Source organism: Oncorhynchus mykiss, chromosome 18, assembly GCF_057628025.1.
Source record: "Oncorhynchus mykiss isolate SJ-2025 chromosome 18, ASM5762802v1, whole genome shotgun sequence".
Classification (NCBI taxonomy): domain Eukaryota; kingdom Metazoa; phylum Chordata; class Actinopteri; order Salmoniformes; family Salmonidae; genus Oncorhynchus; species Oncorhynchus mykiss.
Genome location: NC_143039.1, coordinates 76,182,243 through 76,203,614, shown reverse-complemented (window position 1 = coordinate 76,203,614; position 21,372 = coordinate 76,182,243). Strand labels below are relative to the sequence as shown.

Here is a 21,372-nt window from a genome sequence, read left to right as displayed (position 1 = left end):
TGTCTCACTATAACCCATCCCTGCTAGAGGTGTCCCACTATAACCCATCCCTGCTAGAGGTGTCCCACTATAACCCATCCCTGCTATAGGTGTCCCACTATAATCCATCCCTGCTATAGGTTTCCCACTATTACCCATCCCTGCTAGAGGTTTCCCACTATAATCCTAACCCATCCCTGCTAGAGGTGTACACTATAATGCATCCCTCCTATAGGTTTCCCACTATAACCCATCCCTCCTATAGGTTTCCCACTATTACCCATCCCTGCTAGAGGTTTCCCACTATAACCCTAACCCATCCCTACTAGAGGTTTCCCACTATAACCCATCCCTCCTATAGGTTTCCCACTATAACCCATCCCTGATAGAGGTGTCCCACTATAACCCATCCCTGCTATAGGTGTCCCACTATAACCCATCCCTGCTAGAGGTGTCCCACTATAACCCATCCCTGCTTTAGGTTTCCCACTATAACCCATCCCTGCTAGAGGTTTCCCACTATAACCCTAACCCACCCCTGCTAGAGGTGTCCCACTATGACCCATCCCTGCTAGAGGTTTCCCACTACAACCCATCCCTGCTAGAGGTTTCCCACTATAACCCATCCCTGCTATAGGTTTCCCACTATAACCCATCCCTGCTAGAGGTGTCCCACTATAACCCATCCCTGCTAGAGGTTTCCCACTATAACCCATCCCTACTAGAGGTTTCCTACTATAACCCATCCCTGCTAGAGGTGTCCCACTATAACCCATCCCTGCTAGAGGTTTCCCACTATAACCCATCCCTGATAGAGGTGTCCCACTATAACCCATCCCTGCTAGAGGTTTCCTACTATAACCCATCCCTGCTAGAGGTTTCCCACTATAACCCTAACCCATCCCTGCTAGAGGTTTCCCACTATAACCCATCCCTGCTAGAGGTTTCCCACTATAACCCATCCCTGCTATAGGTTTCCCACTATAACCCATCCCTGCTAGAGGTTTCCCACTATAACCCATCCCTACTATAGGTGTCCCACTATAACCCATCCCTTCTAGAGGTGTCCCACTATAACCCATCCTTTCTAGAGGTGTCCCACTATAACCCATCCCTGCTAGAGGTGTCCCACTATAACCCATCCCTGCTAGAGGTGTCCCACTATAACCCATCCCTGCTATAGGTTTCCCACTATAACCCATCCCTGCTAGAGGTGTCCCACTATAACCCATCCCTTCTAGAGGTGTCCCACTATAACCCATCCCTACTATAGGTGTCCCACTATAACCCATCCCTTCTAGAGGTGTCCCACTATAACCCATCCTTTCTAGAGGTGTCCCACTATAACCCATCCCTGCTAGAGGTGTCCCACTATAACCCATCCCTTCTAGAGGTGTCCCACTATAACCCATCCCTTCTAGAAGTTTCCCACTATAACCCATCCCTACTATAGGTTTCCCACTATAACCCATCCCTTCTAGAGGTTTCCCACTATAACCCATCCCTGCTATAGGTGTCCCACTATAACCCTAACCCATCCTTGTTAGAGGTTTCCCACTATAACCCATCACTGCTAGAGGTTTCCCACTATAACCCATCCCTGCTATAGGTGTCCCACTATAATCCTAACCCACCCCTGCTAGAGGTTCCCCACTATAACCCATCCCTGCTATAGGTGTCCCACTATAACCCATCCCTGCTATAGGTTTCACACTACAACCCTATCCCATCCCTGCTATAGGTGTCCCACTATAACCCATCCCTGCTATAGGTTTCCCACTATTACCTATCCCTGCTAGAGGTTTCCCACTACAACCCTAACCCATCCCTGCTAGAGGTGTCCCACTAAAACCCATCCCTACTAGAGGTTTCCCACTGTAACCCATCCCTCCAATAGGTTTCCCACTATAACCCATCCCTGATAGAGGTGTCCCAATATAACCCATCCCTGCTATAGGTGTTCCTCTATAACCCATCCCTGCTAGAGGTGTCCCACTATAACCCATCCCTGCTTTAGGTTTCCCACCATAACCCTAACCCATCCCTGCTAGAGGTGTCCCACTATGACCCATCCCTGCTAGAGGTTTCCCACTATAACCCATCCCTGCTAGAGGTTTCCCACTATAACCCTAACCCATCCCTCCTATAGGTGTCCCACTATAACCCATCCCTGCTAGAGGTTTCCCACTATAACCCTAACCCATCCCTGCTAAAGGTGTCCCACTATAACCCATCCCTGCTAGAGGTTTCACACTATAACCCATCCCTGCTAGAGGTTTCCCACTATAACCCATCCCTGCTAGAGGTGTCCCACTATAACCCATCCCTGCTAGAAGTGTCCCACTATAACCCATCCCTGCTATAGGTTTCCCACTATAACCCATCCCTGCTATAGGTTTCCCACTATAACCCATCCCTGATAGAGGTGTCCCACTATAACCCATCCCTGCTAGAGGTTTCCTACTATAACCCATCCCTGCTAGAGGTTTCCCACTATAACCCTAACCCATCCCTGCTAGAGGTTTCCCACTATAACCCATCCCTACTAGAGGTTTCCCACTGTAACCCATCCCTCCTATAGGTTTCCCACTATAACCCATCCCTGATAGAGGTTCCCCACTATAACCCATCCCTGCTAGAGGTGTCCCACTATAACCCATCCCTACTAGAGGTTTCCCACTGTAACCCATCCCTCCTATAGGTTTCCCACTATAACCCATCCCTGATAGAGGTGTCCCACTATAACCCATCCCTGCTATAGGTGTTCCTCTATAACCCATCCCTGCTAGAGGTGTCCCACTATAACCCATCCCTGCTTTAGGTTTCCCACCATAACCCTAACCCATCCCTGCTAGAGGTGTCCCACTATGACCCATCCCTGCTAGAGGTTTCCCACTATAACCCATCCCTGCTAGAGTTTTCCCACTATAACCCTAACCCATCCCTCCTATAGGTGTCCCACTATAACCCATCCCTGCTAGAGGTTTCCCACTATAACCCTAACCCATCCCTGCTAAAGGTGTCCCACTATAACCCATCCCTGCTAGAGGTTTCACACTATAACCTATCCCTGCTAGAGGTTTCCCACTATAACCCATCCCTGCTAGAGGTTTCACACTATAACCTATCCCTGCTAGAGGTTTCCCACTATAACCCATCCCTGCTAGAGGTGTCCCACTATAACCCATCCCTGCTAGAAGTGTCCCACTATAACCCATCCCTGCTATAGGTTTCCCACTATAACCCATCCCTGATAGAGGTGTCCCACTATAACCCATCCCTGCTATAGGTTTCCCACTATAACCCATCCCTGCTAGAAGTAGATAGTAGACTTCATACAGTATCTTATACAGTATATAATACAGTATCTAATACAGTATCTTATACATTATATCATACAGTATCTAATACAGTATCTTATACAGTATCTAATACAGTATATAATATGGTATCTAATACAGCATCTTATACAGTATCTAATACAGTATCTAATACAGTATATAATACAGTATCTTATACATTATATCATACAGTATCTAATACAGTATCTTATACAGTATCTTATACAGTATATAATATGGTATCTAATACAGCATCTTATACAGTATCTAATACAGTATCTAATACAGTATATAATACAGTATCTAATACAGTATCTAATACAGCATCTTATACAGTATCTAATACAGTATCTAATACAGTATATAATACAGTATATAATACAGTATCTAATACAGTATCTTATACTTTATATCATACAGTATCTAATTACGTATTGTATACAGTATTTCATGCAGTATCTTATACAGTATCTAATACACTATCTTATAAAGTATATCATACAGTATATCATACAGTATCTTATGCAGTATCTAATACAGTATCTAATACAGCATCTTATACAGTATCTAATACAGTATCTAATACAGTATATAATACAGTATCTTATACATTATATCATACAGTATCTAATACAGTATCTTATACAGTATCTTATACAGTATATAATATGGTATCTAATACAGCATCTTATACAGTATCTAATACAGTATCTAATACAGTATATAATACAGTATCTAATACAGTATCTAATACAGCATCTTATACAGTATCTAATACAGTATCTAATACAGTATATAATACAGTATATAATACAGTATCTAATACAGTATCTTATACTTTATATCATACAGTATCTAATTACGTATTGTATACAGTATTTCATGCAGTATCTTATACAGTATCTAATACACTATCTTATAAAGTATATCATACAGTATATCATACAGTATCTTATGCAGTATCTAATACAGTATCTAATACAGTATCTTATACAGTATCGTATGCTGTTTATTATACAACATTTCATACATTATTTTATACAGTTTATTATACAGTATCTTATACAGTATAGTATAGAGTATCTTAAACAGTATATAATACGGTATCTTATAGAGTACATTGTACAGTATCGTATATAGTATCATGTACAGTATCATATACTGTTAATTATTCAGTATATTATACAGTATTTTATACAGTTTATTATACAGTACATTATACGGTATCTTGCAGTATCTTATACATTATCATATACTGTTTATTATACAGTATCTTATGCAGTATATTATACAGTATCTCATACCGTTTATTATTATTTATTATTATTATTGTTATTATTATACATCTCCTTAACATACATTGTTGAAATCAATGATGGATGCAATGCAAACAAAAATAATAATTAACTTTTTGCTGTAACAGCCTACCTGTTAAATGACATAAAGCTATTGTTTTCAGTGGGAGTGTATTCAGAAACTAAACATTGAAATAGACAAATGTAAAGTTTGGGTGCAATGCTCCTTACCTAAATGTTCAAAGAATGAAATTAGATCATTGCTACGTTAAGTGGTAGACAAGTGGAAGATTAGGTAACAATGTTCATGACTGAAAATAAACTATAAGGAACATTTTCAGAACATTGGTGCTCTTAGATACGCGGAGACTAGGTGAAGGGCTGTTAGCTATGTGGAGACTAGGTGAAGGGCTGTTAGCTACTTGGAGACTAGATGAAGGGCTGTTAGCTATGTGGAGACTAGATGAAGGGCTGTTAGCTACGTGGAGACTAGGTGAAGGGCTGTTAGCTACGTGGAGACTAGATGAAGGGCTGTTAGCTACGTGGAGACTAGATGACGCGTTGTTAGCTACGTGGAGACTAGGTAAGGGCTGTTAGCTACTTGGAGACTAGGTGAAGGGCTGTTATCTACATGGAGACTAGATGAAGGGCTGTTAGCTACTTGGAGACTAGATGAAGGGCTGTTAGCTATGTGGAGACTAGGTGAAGCGTTGTTAGCTACGTGGAGACTGGGTGAAGGGCTGTTAGCTACTTGGAGACTAGATGAAGGGCTGTTAGCTATGTGGAGACTAGATGAAGGTCTGTTAGCTATGTGGAGACTAGGTGAAGGGCTGTTAGCTACTTTGAGACTAGATGAAGGGCTGTTAGCTGCGTGGAGACTTGATGAAGGGCTGTTAGCTACGTGGAGACTAGATGAAGGGCTATTAGCTACTTGGAGACTAGGTGAAGGGCTGTTAGCTACGTGGAGACTAGGTGAAGGGCTGTTAGCTATGTGGAGACTAGATGAAGGGCTGTTAGCTACATGGAGACTAGATGAAGGGCTGTTAGCTACGTGGAGACTAGATGAAGGGCTGTTAGCTATGTGGAGACTAGGTGAAGGGCTGTTAGCTACATGGAGACTAGATGTAGGGCTGTTAGCTACTTGGAGACTAGATGAAGGGCTGTTAGCTACATGGAGACTAGATGAAGGGCTGTTAGCTACGTGGAGACTAGGTGAAGAGCTGTTAGCTACGTGGAGACTAGGTGAAGAGCTGTTAGCTACGTGGAGACTAGGTGAAGAGCTGTTAGCTACGTGGAGACTAGGTGAAGGGCTGTTAGCTACGTGGAGACTAGGTCAAGGGCTGTTAGCTACGTGGAGACTAGATGAAGCGCTGTTCCAGCATGATGTTTTGTGAGGGTTCTCCTATTTCATCTCCTCTCCATGAATCACCTGCTGCCTTCGGTGTGTGTGTGTCCATGCGTGTTTGAGTGTCTGGTTACTGTGTGTGTGTGTGTGTGTCTACGTGTCAGAGGTTGGGAATAGGTATCATGTACTGCTTAATGGAGGCCATCTTGAACATGCATCAACTACTAATATATCCAACTCTTCCCAGAATACACTGATGACCTTAACTGGGTTCATTTCACAGACCTGTGTTGTATGTGGTTAGGGCAATGTATTCACAGTCTAACCTATCCCCCTCTTTCTCTACCTCCTATTCTGTCAAAACTAATTTCTCTCTTTGTCTCCATTTCCCCATCCTTCTCAACCCTTCTTCTTCTCCCATCTGCTTTCTCTCTTCATCATTCCATTACCCAACCCTTCTCAACCCTTCTTCCTTCCCATCTGCTTTCTCTCTTCATCATAACATTACCCAACCCTTCTCAACCCTTCTTCCTTCCCATCTGCTTTCTCTCTTCATCATTCCATTACCCAACCCTTCTCAACCCTTCTTCCTTCCCATCTGCTTTCCCTATTCCTTTTCATCTCTACACATCCAATCTCTCTCTCATTCTCAACCCTTCACAACTATCTTTCTATCTTCCCATTCCCCCCCTCGCGTCTCTGCAGCCCAAGCCTGAGAATGCCGTGACCATTGCGGTGTCGTCCCGGGTCCTGTTCCGTACTGAGACGGAGCAGAAGGTGTATGAGCAGAAGGGGGTAGAGGAGTACCTAAGGTATCAGGTGGAGCACGAGAACGAACCCTTCGCCCCAGGACCAGCCTTCTCCTTCGTCAAGGTTAGAGTCATACAAACACACTACCCTTCGCCCCAGGACCAGCCTTCTCCTTCATCAAGGTTAGAGTCATACAAACACACTACCCTTCGCCCCAGGACCAGCCTTCTCCTTCATCAAGGTTAGAGTCATACAAACACACTACCCTTCGCCCCAGGACCAGCCTTCTCCTTCATCAAGGTTAGAGTCATACAAACACACTACCCTTCGCCCCAGGACCAGCCTTCTCCTTCATCAAGGTTAGAGTCATACAAACACACTACCCTTTGCCCCAGGATCAGCTTTCTCCTTCATCAAGGTTAGAGTAATACAAACACACTACCCTTCGCCGCAGGACCAGCCTTCTCCTTCATCAAGGTAAGTCATACAAACACACTACCCTTCGCCCCAGGACCAGCCTTCTCCTTCGTCAAGGTTAGAGTCATACAAACACACTACCATTCGCCCCAGGACCAGCCTTCTCCTTCATCAAGGTTAGAGTCATACAAACACACTACCCTTCGCCCCTGGACCGCCCTTCTCCTTCATCGAGGTTAGGGTCATACAAACACACTGAGACGACACGCACAAACACTTCCGTACCATATATGGACTCAATGATGAACAAGGAAACAGGATACATGTCGTCGCCGTCCCCCCCTTGGGCCAATTGAGATATCGCGTGTGAATACATTTCATTCATCGTGTGCGACCACAGATTATACATTATCTTGACCAAATACTCATGTCTCCGTAATGAATATGAAAAGACATATCTTCAAAAATGGAAGGCAGTCCAGCATGGGTACCAGTCCAGCCTGGGTACCAGTCCAGCATGCGTACCAGTCCAGCATGGGTACCAGTCCAGCCTGGGTATCAGTCCAGCATGGGTACCAGTCCAGCCTGGGCACCAGTCCAGCCTGGGTACCAGTCCAGCATGGGTACCAGTCCAGCCTGGGTACCAGTCCAGCCTGAGTATCAGTCCAGCCTGGGTATCAGTCCAGCATGGGTACCAGTCCAGCCTGGGTACCAGTCCAGCCTGGGTATCAGTCCAGCATGAGTACCAGTCCAGCCTGGGTATCAGTCCAGCCTGGGTATCAGTCCAGCATGGGTACCAGTCCAGCCTGGGTACCAGTCCAGCCTGGGTATCAGTCCAGCATGGGTACCAGTCCAGCCTGGGTATCAGTCCAGCCTGGGTACCAGTCCAGCCTGGGTATCAGTCCAGCATTGGTACCAGTCCAGCCTGGGTATCAGTCCAGCCTGGGTATCAGTCCAGCCTGGGTATCAGTCCAGCATGGGTACCAGTCCAGCATGGGTACCAGTCCAAGACTTGACATTCAGGTCAATTTGATAGTGGCACACTGGGCCAGTACCAAGTGAAAACTACTGTCCCGAATGAGACATTTCCTGGCCCTCTCCAAGATCACAGGAAAGCAAGTTATGCATGTACAATTTAAATCATGGGGGATTTCATGTTTTGTTATCAATCTGGGAAAGTACCTGATATTATAGCCTACCATAAAATCTGATATTAACACAGATTTTATGATGACATATAGAGTATATTATATAGACTATATTAAGCAGTTCACAATATAATATTCCTCACCAGAAATTAGGCCAATAGCACATTGATGGAAAGCAATATCTTTAGGGCCTGTACATGGTCCCTATTAATCAGGCAGGGGTGCTATATTAGCCATAAGCATTATCACCTGTCTGATGCAGCATGGTGGTCACATGGCTGAAGCATTATCACCTGTAGCTTGATGCAGCATGGTGGCCACATGGCTGAAGCATTATCACCTGTATGATGCAGCATGGTGGCCACATGGCTGAAGCATTATCACCTGTATGATGCAGCATGGTGGCCACATGGCTGAAGCATTATCACCTGTAGCCTGATGCAGCATGGTGGCCACATGGCTGAAGCATTATCACCTGTAGTCTGATGCAGCATGGTGGCTACATGGCTGAAGCATTATCACCTGCAGCTTGATGCAGCACGGTGGCCACATGGCTGAAGCATTATCACCTGTAGCCTGATGCAGCACGGTGGCCACTTGGCTGAAGCATTATCACCTGTAGTCTGATGCAGCATGGTGGCTACATGGCTGAAGCATTATCACCTGTCTGATGCAGCACGGTGACCACATGGCTGAATCATTATCACCTGTAGCCTGATACAGCATGGTGCCCACATGGCTGAAGAATGGAGTTTCTCTTACCCCCAGTAGGCAAATCATTAGCTAGATCACAAAGTAATCTCTTTGCCTGTTTAATGTCCTAAACTGGAACTAAGACATGTCCCACTAAAAAAATAATGGGTAATTGTGTGAATTTTACGGTGAATATAGGTTTTCCTTTCATGCACACAAATGGCCGAAGTGCTTCCTGTGGTTACTTTTGTTATTGCCAGACACTCAGATTGTTAAATGTTGCCTATAAATCATACAGCACTCTGAAAGCTGGGATCCCCCAATTTTCAATAATTGCCGTTAAAACTATTGTGTTTTCCCCAGATTGCATTTTGGAATGTTGTACAGTGACATTTCTTTCTGCGCAGCAATCAGCTGTGTGAGGAGTTGCGTCCACTTTCCACCAAACAGTTGATTTTAAGCTGATAAATAGCTTGTGAACAGCTTCGGGAATTAATCAGTTGTTTTAACAATTCTATAGGCATGGACTACAGAATAGCAGTATTGCAATATTAATTTTGTATTTAACCAACAAGTGATTTAAAACAAAAATAATGTTCATGACAAGTAAGCAGGATATCACTGTGTCCAATATGAAAAAAGACTGAAAAGCATGTGGAGGACTTCCGAATGCACAGAAATTTACATACACTTAGGTTGGAGTAATTAAAACTCATTTTCAAGCACTCCACACATTTCTTGTTAATTAACAAACTATAGTTTTGGCAAGTCGGTTAGGACATCTACCTTCTGCATGACACGAGTGATTTTTCCAACAATTGTTGACGGACAGATTATTTCACTCATAATTCTCTGTATCACAATTCCAGTGGGTAAGAAGTTTACATACACTAAGTTGACTGTGTCTTTAAACAGCTTGGAAAATTCCAGAAAATGAATTGACATCATTTTAGTTAATTGGAGGTGTACCTGTTGATGTATTTCAAGGCCTACCTTCAAACTCAGTGCCTCTTTGCTTGACATCATGGAACAATCTAAATAAATCAGCCAAGACCTCAGAAAAAATATTGTAGACCTCCACAAGTCTGGTTCATCCCTGGGAGCAATTTACAAACACCTGAAGGTACCATGTTCATCTGTACAAACAATAGTATGCAAGTATAAACACCATGGGACCACGCAGCCGTCATACCGCTCAGGAAGGAGACGCGTTCTGTCTCCTAGAGATGAACGTACTTTGGTGCTTAAAGTGCAAATCAATCCCAGAACAACAGCAAAGGACCTTGTGAAGATGCTGGAGAAAACAGGTACAAAAGCATCTTTATCGACAGTAAAATGGGTACTATATCGGCATAACCTGAAAGGCTGCTCAGCAAGGAAGAAGCCACTGCTCCAAAACCGCCATAAAAAAAGCCAGACTACGATTTGCAACTGCACATGGGGACAAAGATCGTACTTTTTAGAGAAATGTCCTCTGGTCTGTTGAAACAAAAATAGAACTGTTTGGCCATAATGACCACAGTTAGGTTTGGAGGAAAAGGGGGAGGATTGCAAGCCGAAGAACACCATCCCAACCATGAAGCACGGGGGTGGCAGCATCATGTTGTGGGGGTGCTTTGCTGCAGGGGGGACTGCATTTCGCAAAATAGATGGCATCATGAGGGGGGGGGGGGGTTATGTGGCTATATTGATGCAACAACTCAAGTCATCAGGCAGGAAGTTAAAGTTTGGTCGCAAATTGGTCTTCCAAATTGACAATGACCCCAAGCATACTTCCAAAGATGTGGCAAAATGGCTTAAGGACAACAAACTCCTTATTGGAGTGGCCATCACAAAGATTTGACCTCAATTATATAGAGCATTTGTGGGAAGAACTGAAAAGGCGTGTGCGAGCAAGGAGGCCTACAAATCTGACTCAGTTAAACCAGCTCTGTCAGGGGGAATTGGCCAAAATTCACCCAACTTATTGTGGGACGCTTGTGGAAGGCTACCCGAAACGTTTGATCCAATTTAAACAATTTAAAGGCAATGCTGCCAAATACTAATTGAGTGTATGTAAACTTCTGACCCACTAGAAATGTGATGAAAGAAATAAAAACTGAAATCATTCCCTCTACTATTATTCTGACATTTCACATTCTTAAAATAAAGTGGTGATGCTAACTGACCTAAAAAAGGGACATTTTACTAAGATTAAATGTCAGGATTTGTGAAAAACTGAGTTTGAATATATTTGGCTAAGGTGGATGTAAACTTCTGAATTCAAATGTACGTGTCGATATTGAACTCTGAATTTTTAGGCTGCCTGACTCCCTTGAGACGGGTCTGTGACTTAGCCTACTGAGACGGGTCTGTGACTTAGCCTACTGAGACGGGTCTGTGACTTAGCCTACTGAGACGGGTCTGTGACTTAGCCTACTGAGACGGGTCTGTGACTTAGCCTACTGAGACGGGTCTGTGACTTAGCCTAATGAGACGGGTCTGTGGCGTAGTCTACTGAGACGGGTCTGTGACTTAGTCTACTGAGACGGGTCTGTGACTTAGCCTAATGAGACGGGTCTGTGACTTAGCCTACTGAGACGGGTCTGTGACTTAGCCTACTGAGAAGAGTCTGTGGCGTAGTCTACTGAGACGGGTCTGTGGCGTAGCCGACTGAGACGGGTCTGTGGCGTAGTCTACTGAGACGGGTCTGTGGCGTTGCCTACTGAGACGGGTCTGTGACTTAGCCTACTGAGACGGGTCTGTGACTTAGCCTACGGAGACGGGTCTGTGACAGCCTACGGAGACGGGTCTGTGACTTAGCCTACGGAGACGGGTCTGTGGCGTAGTCTACTGAGACGGGTCTGTGACTTAGCCTAATGAGACGGGTCTGTGACTTAGCCTACTGAGACGGGTCTGTGACTTAGCCTACTGAGACGGGTCTGTGACTTAGCCTACTGAGACGGTCTGTGACTTAGCCTACTGAGACGGGTCTGTGACTTAGCCTACTGAGACGAGTCTGTGGGGTAGTCTACTGAGATGGGTCTGTGGCGTAGCCTACTGAGACGGGTCTGTGGCGTAGTCTACTGAGACGGGTCTGTGGCATTGCCTACTGAGACGGGTCTGTGACTTAGCCTACTGAGACGGGTCTGTGACTTAGCCTACTGAGACGGGTCTGTGACTTAGCCTACGGAGACGGGTCTGTGACTTAGCCTACGGAGACGGGTCTGTGACTTAGCCTACGGAGACGGGTCTGTGGCGTAGCCTACTGAGACGGGTCTCTGGCGTAGTCTACTGAGACGGGTCTGTGGCGTAGTCTACTGAGACGGGTCTGTGACTTAGCCTACTGAGACGGGTGTATGGCGTAGCCTACTGAGACGGGTGTATGGCGTAGCCTACTGAGACGGGTGTATGGCGTAGCCTACTGAGACGGGTGTGTGGCGTAGCCTACTGAGACGGGTCTGTGACTTAGCCTACTGAGACGGGTGTATGGCGTAGCCTACTGAGACGGGTGTATGGCGTAGCCTACTGAGACGGGTGTATGGCGTAGCCTACTGAGACGGGTATATGGCGTAGCCTACTGAGACGGGTGTATGGCGTAGCCTACTGAGACGGGTGTATGGCGTAGCCTACTGAGACGGGTGTATGGCGTAGCCTACTGAGACGGGTGTGTGGCGTAGCCTACTGAGACGGGTCTGTGACTTAGCCTACTGAGACGGGTCTGTGACTTAGCCTACTGAGACGGGTCTGTGACTTAGCCTACTGAGACGGGTCTGTGGCGTAGTCTACTGAGACGGGTCTGTGGCGTAGTCTACTGAGACGGGTCTGTGACTTAGTCTACTGAGACGAGTCTGTGACTTAGCCTACTGAGACGGGTCTGTGACTTAGCCTACTGAGACGGGTCTGTGACTTAGCCTACTGAGACGGGTCTGTGACTTAGCCTACTGAGACGAGTCTGTGGCGTAGTCTACTGAGACGGGTCTGTGGCGTTGCCTACTGAGACGGGTCTGTGACTTAGCCTACTGAGACGGGTCTGTGACTTAGCCTACGGAGACGGGTCTGTGACTTAGCCTACGGAGACGGGTCTGTGACTTAGCCTACGGAGACGGGTCTGTGGCGTAGCCTACTGAGACGGTCTGTGACTTAGCCTACTGAGACGGGTCTGTGACTTAGCCTACTGAGACGAGTCTGTGGGGTAGTCTACTGAGATGGGTCTGTGGCGTAGCCTACTGAGACGGGTCTGTGGCGTAGTCTACTGAGACGGGTCTGTGGCATTGCCTACTGAGACGGGTCTGTGACTTAGCCTACTGAGACGGGTCTGTGACTTAGCCTACTGAGACGGGTCTGTGACTTAGCCTACGGAGACGGGTCTGTGACTTAGCCTACGGAGACGGGTCTGTGACTTAGCCTACGGAGAAGGGTCTGTGGCGTAGCCTACTGAGACGGGTCTGTGGCGTAGTCTACTGAGACGGGTCTGTGGCGTAGTCTACTGAGACGGGTCTGTGACTTAGCCTACTGAGATGGGTGTATGACGTAGCCTACTGAGACGGGTATATGGCGTAGCCTACTGAGACGGGTGTATGGCGTAGCCTACTGAGACGGGTGTATGGCGTAGCCTACTGAGACGGGTGTATGGCGTAGCCTACTGAGACGGGTGTATGGCGTAGCCTACTGAGACGGGTGTATGGCGTAGCCTACTGAGACGGGTGTATGGCGTAGCCTACTGAGACGGGTGTGTGGCGTAGCCTACTGAGACAGGTCTGTGGTCTAGCCTACTGAGACGGGTGTATGGCGTAGCCTACTGAGACAGGTGTATGGCGTAGACTACTGAGACGGGAGTATGGCATAGTCTACTGAGACGGGTGTATGGCATAGCCTACTGAGACGGGTCTGTGACTTAGCCTACTGAGACGGGTCTGTGACTTAGCCTACTGAGACGGGTCTGTGACTTAGCCTACTGAGACGGGTCTGTGACTTAGCCTACGGAGACGTGTCTGTGACTTAGCCTACGGAGACGGGTCTGTGACTTAGCCTACGGAGACGTGTCTGTGACTTAGCCTACGGAGACGGGTCTGTGACTTAGCCTACGAAGACTGGTCTGTGGCGTAGCCTACGGAGACGGGTCTGTGACTTAGCCTACGGAGACGGGTCTGTGACTTAGCCTACTGAGACGGGTCTGTGACTTAGCCTACTGAGACGGGTCTGTGACTTAGCCTACTGAGACGGTCTGTGACTTAGCCTACTGAGACGGGTCTGTGACTTAGCCTACTGAGACGAGTCTGTGGGGTAGTCTACTGAGATGGGTCTGTGGCGTAGCCTACTGAGACGGGTCTGTGGCGTAGTCTACTGAGACGGGTCTGTGACTTAGCCTACTGAGACGGGTCTGTGACTTAGCCTACTGAGACGGGTCTGTGACTTAGCCTACTGAGACGGGTCTGTGACTTAGCCTACGGAGACGGGTCTGTGACTTAGCCTACGGAGACGGGTCTGTGACTTAGCCTACGGAGACGGGTCTGTGACTTAGCCTACTGAGACGGGTCTGTGACTTAGCCTACGGAGACGGGTCTGTGACTTAGCCTACGGAGACGGGTCTGTGACTTAGCCTACGGAGACGGGTCTGTGGCGTAGCCTACTGAGACGGGTCTGTGGCGTAGTCTACTGAGACGGGTCTGTGGCGTAGTCTACTGAGACGGGTCTGTGACTTAGCCTACTGAGACGGTCTGTGACTTAGCCTACTGAGACGGGTCTGTGACTTAGCCTACTGAGACGAGTCTGTGGGGTAGTCTACTGAGATGGGTCTGTGGCGTAGCCTACTGAGACGGGTCTGTGGCGTAGTCTACTGAGACGGGTCTGTGACTTAGCCTACTGAGACGGGTCTGTGACTTAGCCTACTGAGACGGGTCTGTGACTTAGCCTACTGAGACGGGTCTGTGACTTAGCCTACGGAGACGGGTCTGTGACTTAGCCTACGGAGACGGGTCTGTGACTTAGCCTACGGAGACGGGTCTGTGACTTAGCCTACTGAGACGGGTCTGTGACTTAGCCTACGGAGACGGGTCTGTGACTTAGCCTACGGAGACGGGTCTGTGACTTAGCCTACGGAGACGGGTCTGTGGCGTAGCCTACTGAGACGGGTCTGTGGCGTAGTCTACTGAGACGGGTCTGTGGCGTAGTCTACTGAGACGGGTCTGTGACTTAGCCTACTGAGACGGGTGTATGGCATAGCCTACTGAGACGGGTGTATGACGTAGCCTACTGAGACAGGGCTCACTCCAAACGGAGAGGAAATGCTGGTTGATAAAAAGTGTGAAGCATCAAACGTGGGGAAGACTGTGAAGGATGAAATACAAATATATATATAATTTCTTTCTGTTTTGGAGTTTGAAAATTGGACCATTTGAAAGCTTGATTAATTAGCCCGGTGAGCTCTGCGGTTGTTGCCGGGGCCAGCGGGCAGCCCTGAAGGTATTTGCCCTGCAGTATCATTCGCTAATTCAATCCCTGAATTACACATCATGTGCCAAAGAAACACCTCCACCTGTTGGAGAAGACATATTTTGGGCCCAGTTATGCCTCTCGCTTCGCCTCATCCTCTCTGGCGTGACTCACACATTACAGTTAATTACCATAGCTCCCGCCTTGGGCCATTCAGTGTAATTTTCGGATCTCCATGGCAAGACGCATCCTTCACCCAAGTTTAGTCAAAACCCGGACCAATGCTGTCTGAGTTAAAGAATATGACTGAGAATGGACAAGACAGGCGGACAGACGGACAGACAGAGGTGATCCTCAGTCCCCTCCCTGATTTCATCGTGGGGGACAACAAAGATGAATGGATGCTCTTAAAGTTTGACTATAGACTGGATTTACAGAGATACTGAAATGCATAAACTCTGGTAGAGTACTGAGGTGGTAGAGTACTGAGGTGGTAGAGTACTGAGGTGGTAGAGTACTGAGGTGATAGAGTACTGAGGTGGTAGAGTACTGAGGTGGTAGTGTACCGAGGTGGTAGAGTACCGAGGTGGTAGAGTACCGAGGTGGTAGAGTACCGAGGTGATAGAGTACCGAGGTGGTAGAGTACTGAGGTGGTAGAGTACTGAGGTGGTAGATTACTGAGGTGGTAGAGTACTGAGGTGGTAGAGTACTGAGGTGGTAGAGTACTGAGGTGGTAGATTACTGAGGTGGTAGAGTACTGAGGTGGTAGAGTACTGAGGTGATAGAGTACTGAGGTGGTAGAGTACTGAGGTGGTAGAGTACTGAGGTAATAGAGTACTGAGGTGGTAGAGTACTGAGGTGGTAGAGTACTGAGGTGGTAGAGTACTGATGTGGTAGAGTACTGAGGTGGTAGAGTACTGAGGTGGTAGAGTACTGAGGTGGTAGATTACTGAGGTGGTAGAGGACTGAGGTGGTAGAGTACTGGGGTGGTAGAGTACTGAGGTGGTAGAGTACTGAGGTGGTAGAGTACTGAGGTGTTAGAGTACTGATGTGGTAGAGTACTGGGGTGGTAGAGTACTGAGGTGGTAGAGTACTGAGGTGGTAGAGTACTGAGGTGGTAGAGTACTGAGGTGGTAGATTACTGAGGTGGTAGAGTACTGAGGTGGTAGAGTACTGAGGTGGTAGAGTACTGAGGTGGTAGAGTACTGGGGTGGTAGAGTACTGAGGTGGTAGAGTACTGAGGTGGTAGAGTACTGAGGTGGTAGAGTACTGAGGTGGTAGAGTACTGAGGTGGCAGAGATACTGAAATGCATAAACTCTGGTAGATTACTGAGGTGGTAGAGTACTGAGGTGGTAGAGTACTGAGGTGGTAGAGTACTGAGGTGGCAGAGATACTGAAATGCATAAACTCTGGTAGATTACTGAGATGGTAGAGTACTGAGGTGGTAGAGTACTGAGGTGGTAGAGTACCGAGGTGGCAGAGATACTGAAATGCATAAACTCTGGTAGATTACTGAGGTGGTATAGTACTGAGGTGGTAGAGTACTGAGGTGGTAGAGTACTGAGGTGGCAGAGATACTGAAATGCATAAACTCTGGTAGATTACTGAGGTGGTAGAGTACTGAGGTGGTATAGTACTGAGGTGGTAGAGTACTGAGGTGGTAGAGTACTGAGGTGGTAGAGTACTGAGGTGGTACAGTACTGAGGTGGTACAGTACTGAGGTGGTAGAGTACTGAGGTGGCAGAGATACTGAAATGCATAAACTCTGGTAGATTACTGAGATGGTAGAGTACTGAGGTGGTAGAGTACTGAGGTGGTAGAGTACCGAGGTGGCAGAGATACTGAAATGCATAAACTCTGGTAGATTACTGAGGTGGTATAGTACTGAGGTGGTAGAGTACTGAGGTGGTAGAGTACTGAGGTGGCAGAGATACTGAAATGCATAAACTCTGGTAGATTACTGAGGTGGTATAGTACTGAGGTGGTATAGTACTGAGGTGGTAGAGTACTGAGGTGGTAGAGTACTGAGGTGGTAGAGTACTGAGGTGGTAGAGTACTGAGGTGGTACAGTACTGAGGTGGTAGAGTACTGAGGTGGTAGAGTACTGAGGTGGCAGAGATACTGAAATGCATAAACTCTGGTAGATTACTGAGATGGTAGAGTACTGAGGTGGTAGAGTACTGAGGACATACACTGATGCCATCTCGTGGCCGAAATCTAAATTGTATCTAGGCAGGAATAATACATTTTGGCCTTTTTCTTGCATTTCAAAGATGATGGTATAAAAAACTATAACTTTTTTCTTTGTATTATCTTTTACCAGATCTATTGTGTTATATTCTCCTACATTCCTTTCACATTTCCATAAACCTAAAACTGTTTCCCGTTAGCAAGAATATACATATCCTATAATAATAATAATAATAATAATAATAATAATATAATATACATATCCTTGCTTCAGGTCCTGAGCTGCAGGCAGTTAGATTTGGGGATTTCATTTTAGGCAAAATTTGGAGAGAAAAAAAGGGTTGTATCCTTAAGAGGTTTTAAGTACCATCGCTGAAATAAAAATGCAATGTAAATAAAATAATATTGAGTAAGAGGTAAAATAAAAAACTATTTCCCCAAAGACTTTGAGAGACAGAAAAATTAATAGGAACTGTCGCAGTAACACACAGACACATCCCGTGACTTGTTTTGGCTCATTGACTCATATCACATGGGTAAAGCGTGCATCCGTAACCATGGGAACACAGTGGCTGATGTTACATTGATTTAGAATGTTTTATCTCCAGGGTCTGAACGAGATGGAACTCTTTCACTATTGATCTGTATGCCGAATGCTATTACAAGTGTACTGATTACATTACCCATAATCCTTTGCTCTCCCCTGCTATCTCATCAGGCCTTGGAGACGGTGATATTGATTTGCATGCTATGACATGTACTGACTACATTACCCATAATCCTGTGATCTCCTCTGCTCTTCCGTCAGGTGTTGGAGGCAGTGAACGCTAACACATACGCTGACTACATTACCCATAATTCTGTTTTCTCGTCTGCTCTTCCGTCAGGCGTTGGAGGCGGTGAATGCCCGTCTGAGAGAACTGTACCCAGAGAGTGAAGAACTGTTTGACATCGTCCTGGTAACCTATAACCACGCCCATGTAGGAGTCAGACTCATCAATACCATCAACCATCACAGTGAGTCTTACACACACACACACTTAGCACACTCACACGGAGGCATATGCACGCATGTTAGGGTGTGCTACCTGCACGAAACAGGCACAAGCACGCACTGTCCAACAGTTCATAGCGAAACTAGCGTACCCTCAAGAGAGCACGTGTGCTGCCCCAGTCAATGTGTCACAGGTATCAGCGTTAGCTTACCTTGGGTCTCTCAGATCTGGGAAATATCAGCAGATGTAGGTTCTTGATTTGACCACCCGGTTGTTGCAGAATTTTTTTTAATGGCTTCTAAACTTTGTAGTTTCCACTTTAAAATATAAGACTTGGTGTGCCCTAAAAACAAACATTCATCAAACCCTACAAAAATTTCCATTCATTATAATCCACACAATAATTCACATTTCCTGTTGCTGCAGGATTATTTTCCTGCTGTGAGAAACTGGTCAAATTAAGACCCTACATCTGGGGCTTTCATTGTGTGCAACGAATACTGCATACCGCTATATACTTATTCTAGAAGCCTAGAATACAAGGGTCCCGAAAGGGGTTATTCGGCTGTCCCCATGGGACAACCCTTTTCGATTCCAGGATGAACCCTTTCGGATTCCATGTAGAACCCTTTCGGGTTCCATGTAGAACCCTTTCGGGTTCCATGTAGAACCCTGTGGTTATAGATGGAAATCAAATGGTTTCTACCTGGAATCAAAAAAGGTTATTCAAAGGGTTTCCCTGTGTGGCGAGCACTGTGTGGCCAGCCCTGTGTGGCCAGCCCTGTGTGGCCAGCCCTGTGTGGCCAGCCAATGAACCCTTTTACATTTCAGTTGGAACTTTTGTAGGCACAGACTGGGGATCGTCGACTTACCCTTCCAAAGTCTGACTGTTCACCATTCGGGGGAAATTGCTAAACTGACCTGACGTCTATATACCACTTTCACGTAGAGCTTTCCAGATGCCATGAACCATAAGAGAATGGCTCTCTGTGTGTGAACGAACGCAAAACAGAAACCAAAGCTGTTTCCCAAATAATGGGTCAGATCCCAAGGGTCCCAACCAGTCCCTCTGGGTTCGCGGCTAAAGCAAAGCCTTGGTTGTGGCAAGACAAATGTATTTATGTATTTATTTATTTTTTATTGATGGGTCGCCAACATATTCAAAAGACTCCCGGGTCACAACAATGAAAACAAGTGAAGGGGGAGTGGCTTCATTCAGAGCTCACAGATGCCTCCATGTCTTCTCATCTGATGTTAGATCTCTCCAGTGGTCCTCTGTGTGACACGAACCACACTCCCTGACCTCTGACATTTTCTCTAGAGAACACAATAAACAAACACGGACAAGATGGCTGCCCAGACATCAAGGAGATTCGACTCTGTAAGACAAACTGTTCTTTAGGGTCCATCCCAAATGAAACCCTTTACAGTGACCAGAGCTTTATTTTTGACCAGAGCTCACACCGTATTACCTATCTATATCAGTTACAGGTTAGTCATTTAGCAGATGCTCTTATCCAGAGTGACTTACAGGAGCAGTTAGAGCCTTGCTCAAGGGCACATCGACAGATTCTTCACCTAGTCGGCTCGGGGATTCAAACCAGAGACTTTTCGGGTTACTGGCCCAACGCTCCTAACCGCTAAGCTACCTACCGCCGAGGACCAAAAGTAGTGCACTATTTAAGGAATATGGTGACGATCGGGATGAAAACCTTATTGTGGAAGTGAATTAGGAGATGTCTATGCCACAAGTGCATAGGTTTAACAAGAGGCAGAAGTGATGAGTAATGTTGGATGCAACTCGCTTTATAGAAGATAGGGGCTTTTTTTGGACACTCATACAATATATACTCTACCGTTCAAAAGTTTGGGGTCACTTCCTTGTTGTTGAAAGAAAAGCTATTTTATTTTGTCCATTAAAATAACATCAAAGTGATCAGAAATACAGTGTAGACATTGTGAATGTTGTAAATGACTATTGTAGCTGGAAACGGCTGATTTTGTAATGGAATATCTACATAGGCGTACAGAGGCCCATTATCAGCAACCATCACTCCTGTGTTCCCATGGCACGTTGTGTTAGCTAATCCAAGTTTACCATTTTAAAAAGGCTAATTGATCGTTAGAAAACCTTCTACTGCTGCGTCCCGAATTAAACCTGATTCAATCAAACGTATTTATTTTACATCAGCCGAAGTCACAAAGTGCTGTACAGAAACCCAGCCTAAAACCCCCAAACAGCAAGCATAGCACACTGTCCAAAAGCAGTGCACGGTAGAGGGAATAGGTTGCCATTTGGGATTGACTGTGTATGAGCAGGTGAAAATTGACATCCTTGTGTGGACAATGGATTGGCTCTTTGACAACATAATGTAGACATGGGATTGGCTCTTTGACAACATAATGTAGACATGGGATTGGCTCTTTGACAACATAATGTAGACATGGGATTGGCGCTTTGACGACATAATGTAGACACGGGATTGGCTAATTGACAACATAATGTAGACATGGGATTGGCTCTTTGACAACATAATGTAGACATGGGATTGGCTCTTTGACAACATAATGTAGACATGGGATTGGCTCTTTGACAACATAATGTAGACACGGGATTGGCTCTTTGACAACATAATGTAGACATGGGATTGGCTATTTGACAATATAATGTAGACACGAGATTGGCTCTTTGACAACATAATGTAGACATGGGATTGGCTATTTTACAACATAATGTAGACATGGGATTGGCTCTTTGGGGTGTGTGACAACATAATGTAGACAGTGGATTGTCTCTTTAGGGT

At 46.0% G+C, this 21,372-nt stretch overlaps 1 protein-coding gene and 1 pseudogene across 3 annotated transcripts in view; both read left to right on the top strand.

Moving 5' to 3' along the window:
• The window catches only part of LOC149975651 (uncharacterized), an 8,629-nt pseudogene extending 3,637 nt beyond the window's left edge, over positions 1–4,992 (top strand).
• Positions 1–21,372, top strand: part of LOC110496747 (cytosolic 5'-nucleotidase 1A) — a 60,464-nt gene that overhangs the window by 27,777 nt on the left and 11,315 nt on the right. For all 3 annotated transcript variants that reach the window (XM_036953600.2, XM_036953601.2, XM_090209425.1), the window contains 2 exons: positions 6,666–6,833; positions 18,461–18,590. In XM_036953600.2, the coding sequence (XP_036809495.1) occupies positions 6,666–6,833; positions 18,461–18,590 (298 nt within the window). The remainder of the gene's footprint in view (positions 1–6,665; positions 6,834–18,460; positions 18,591–21,372) is intronic.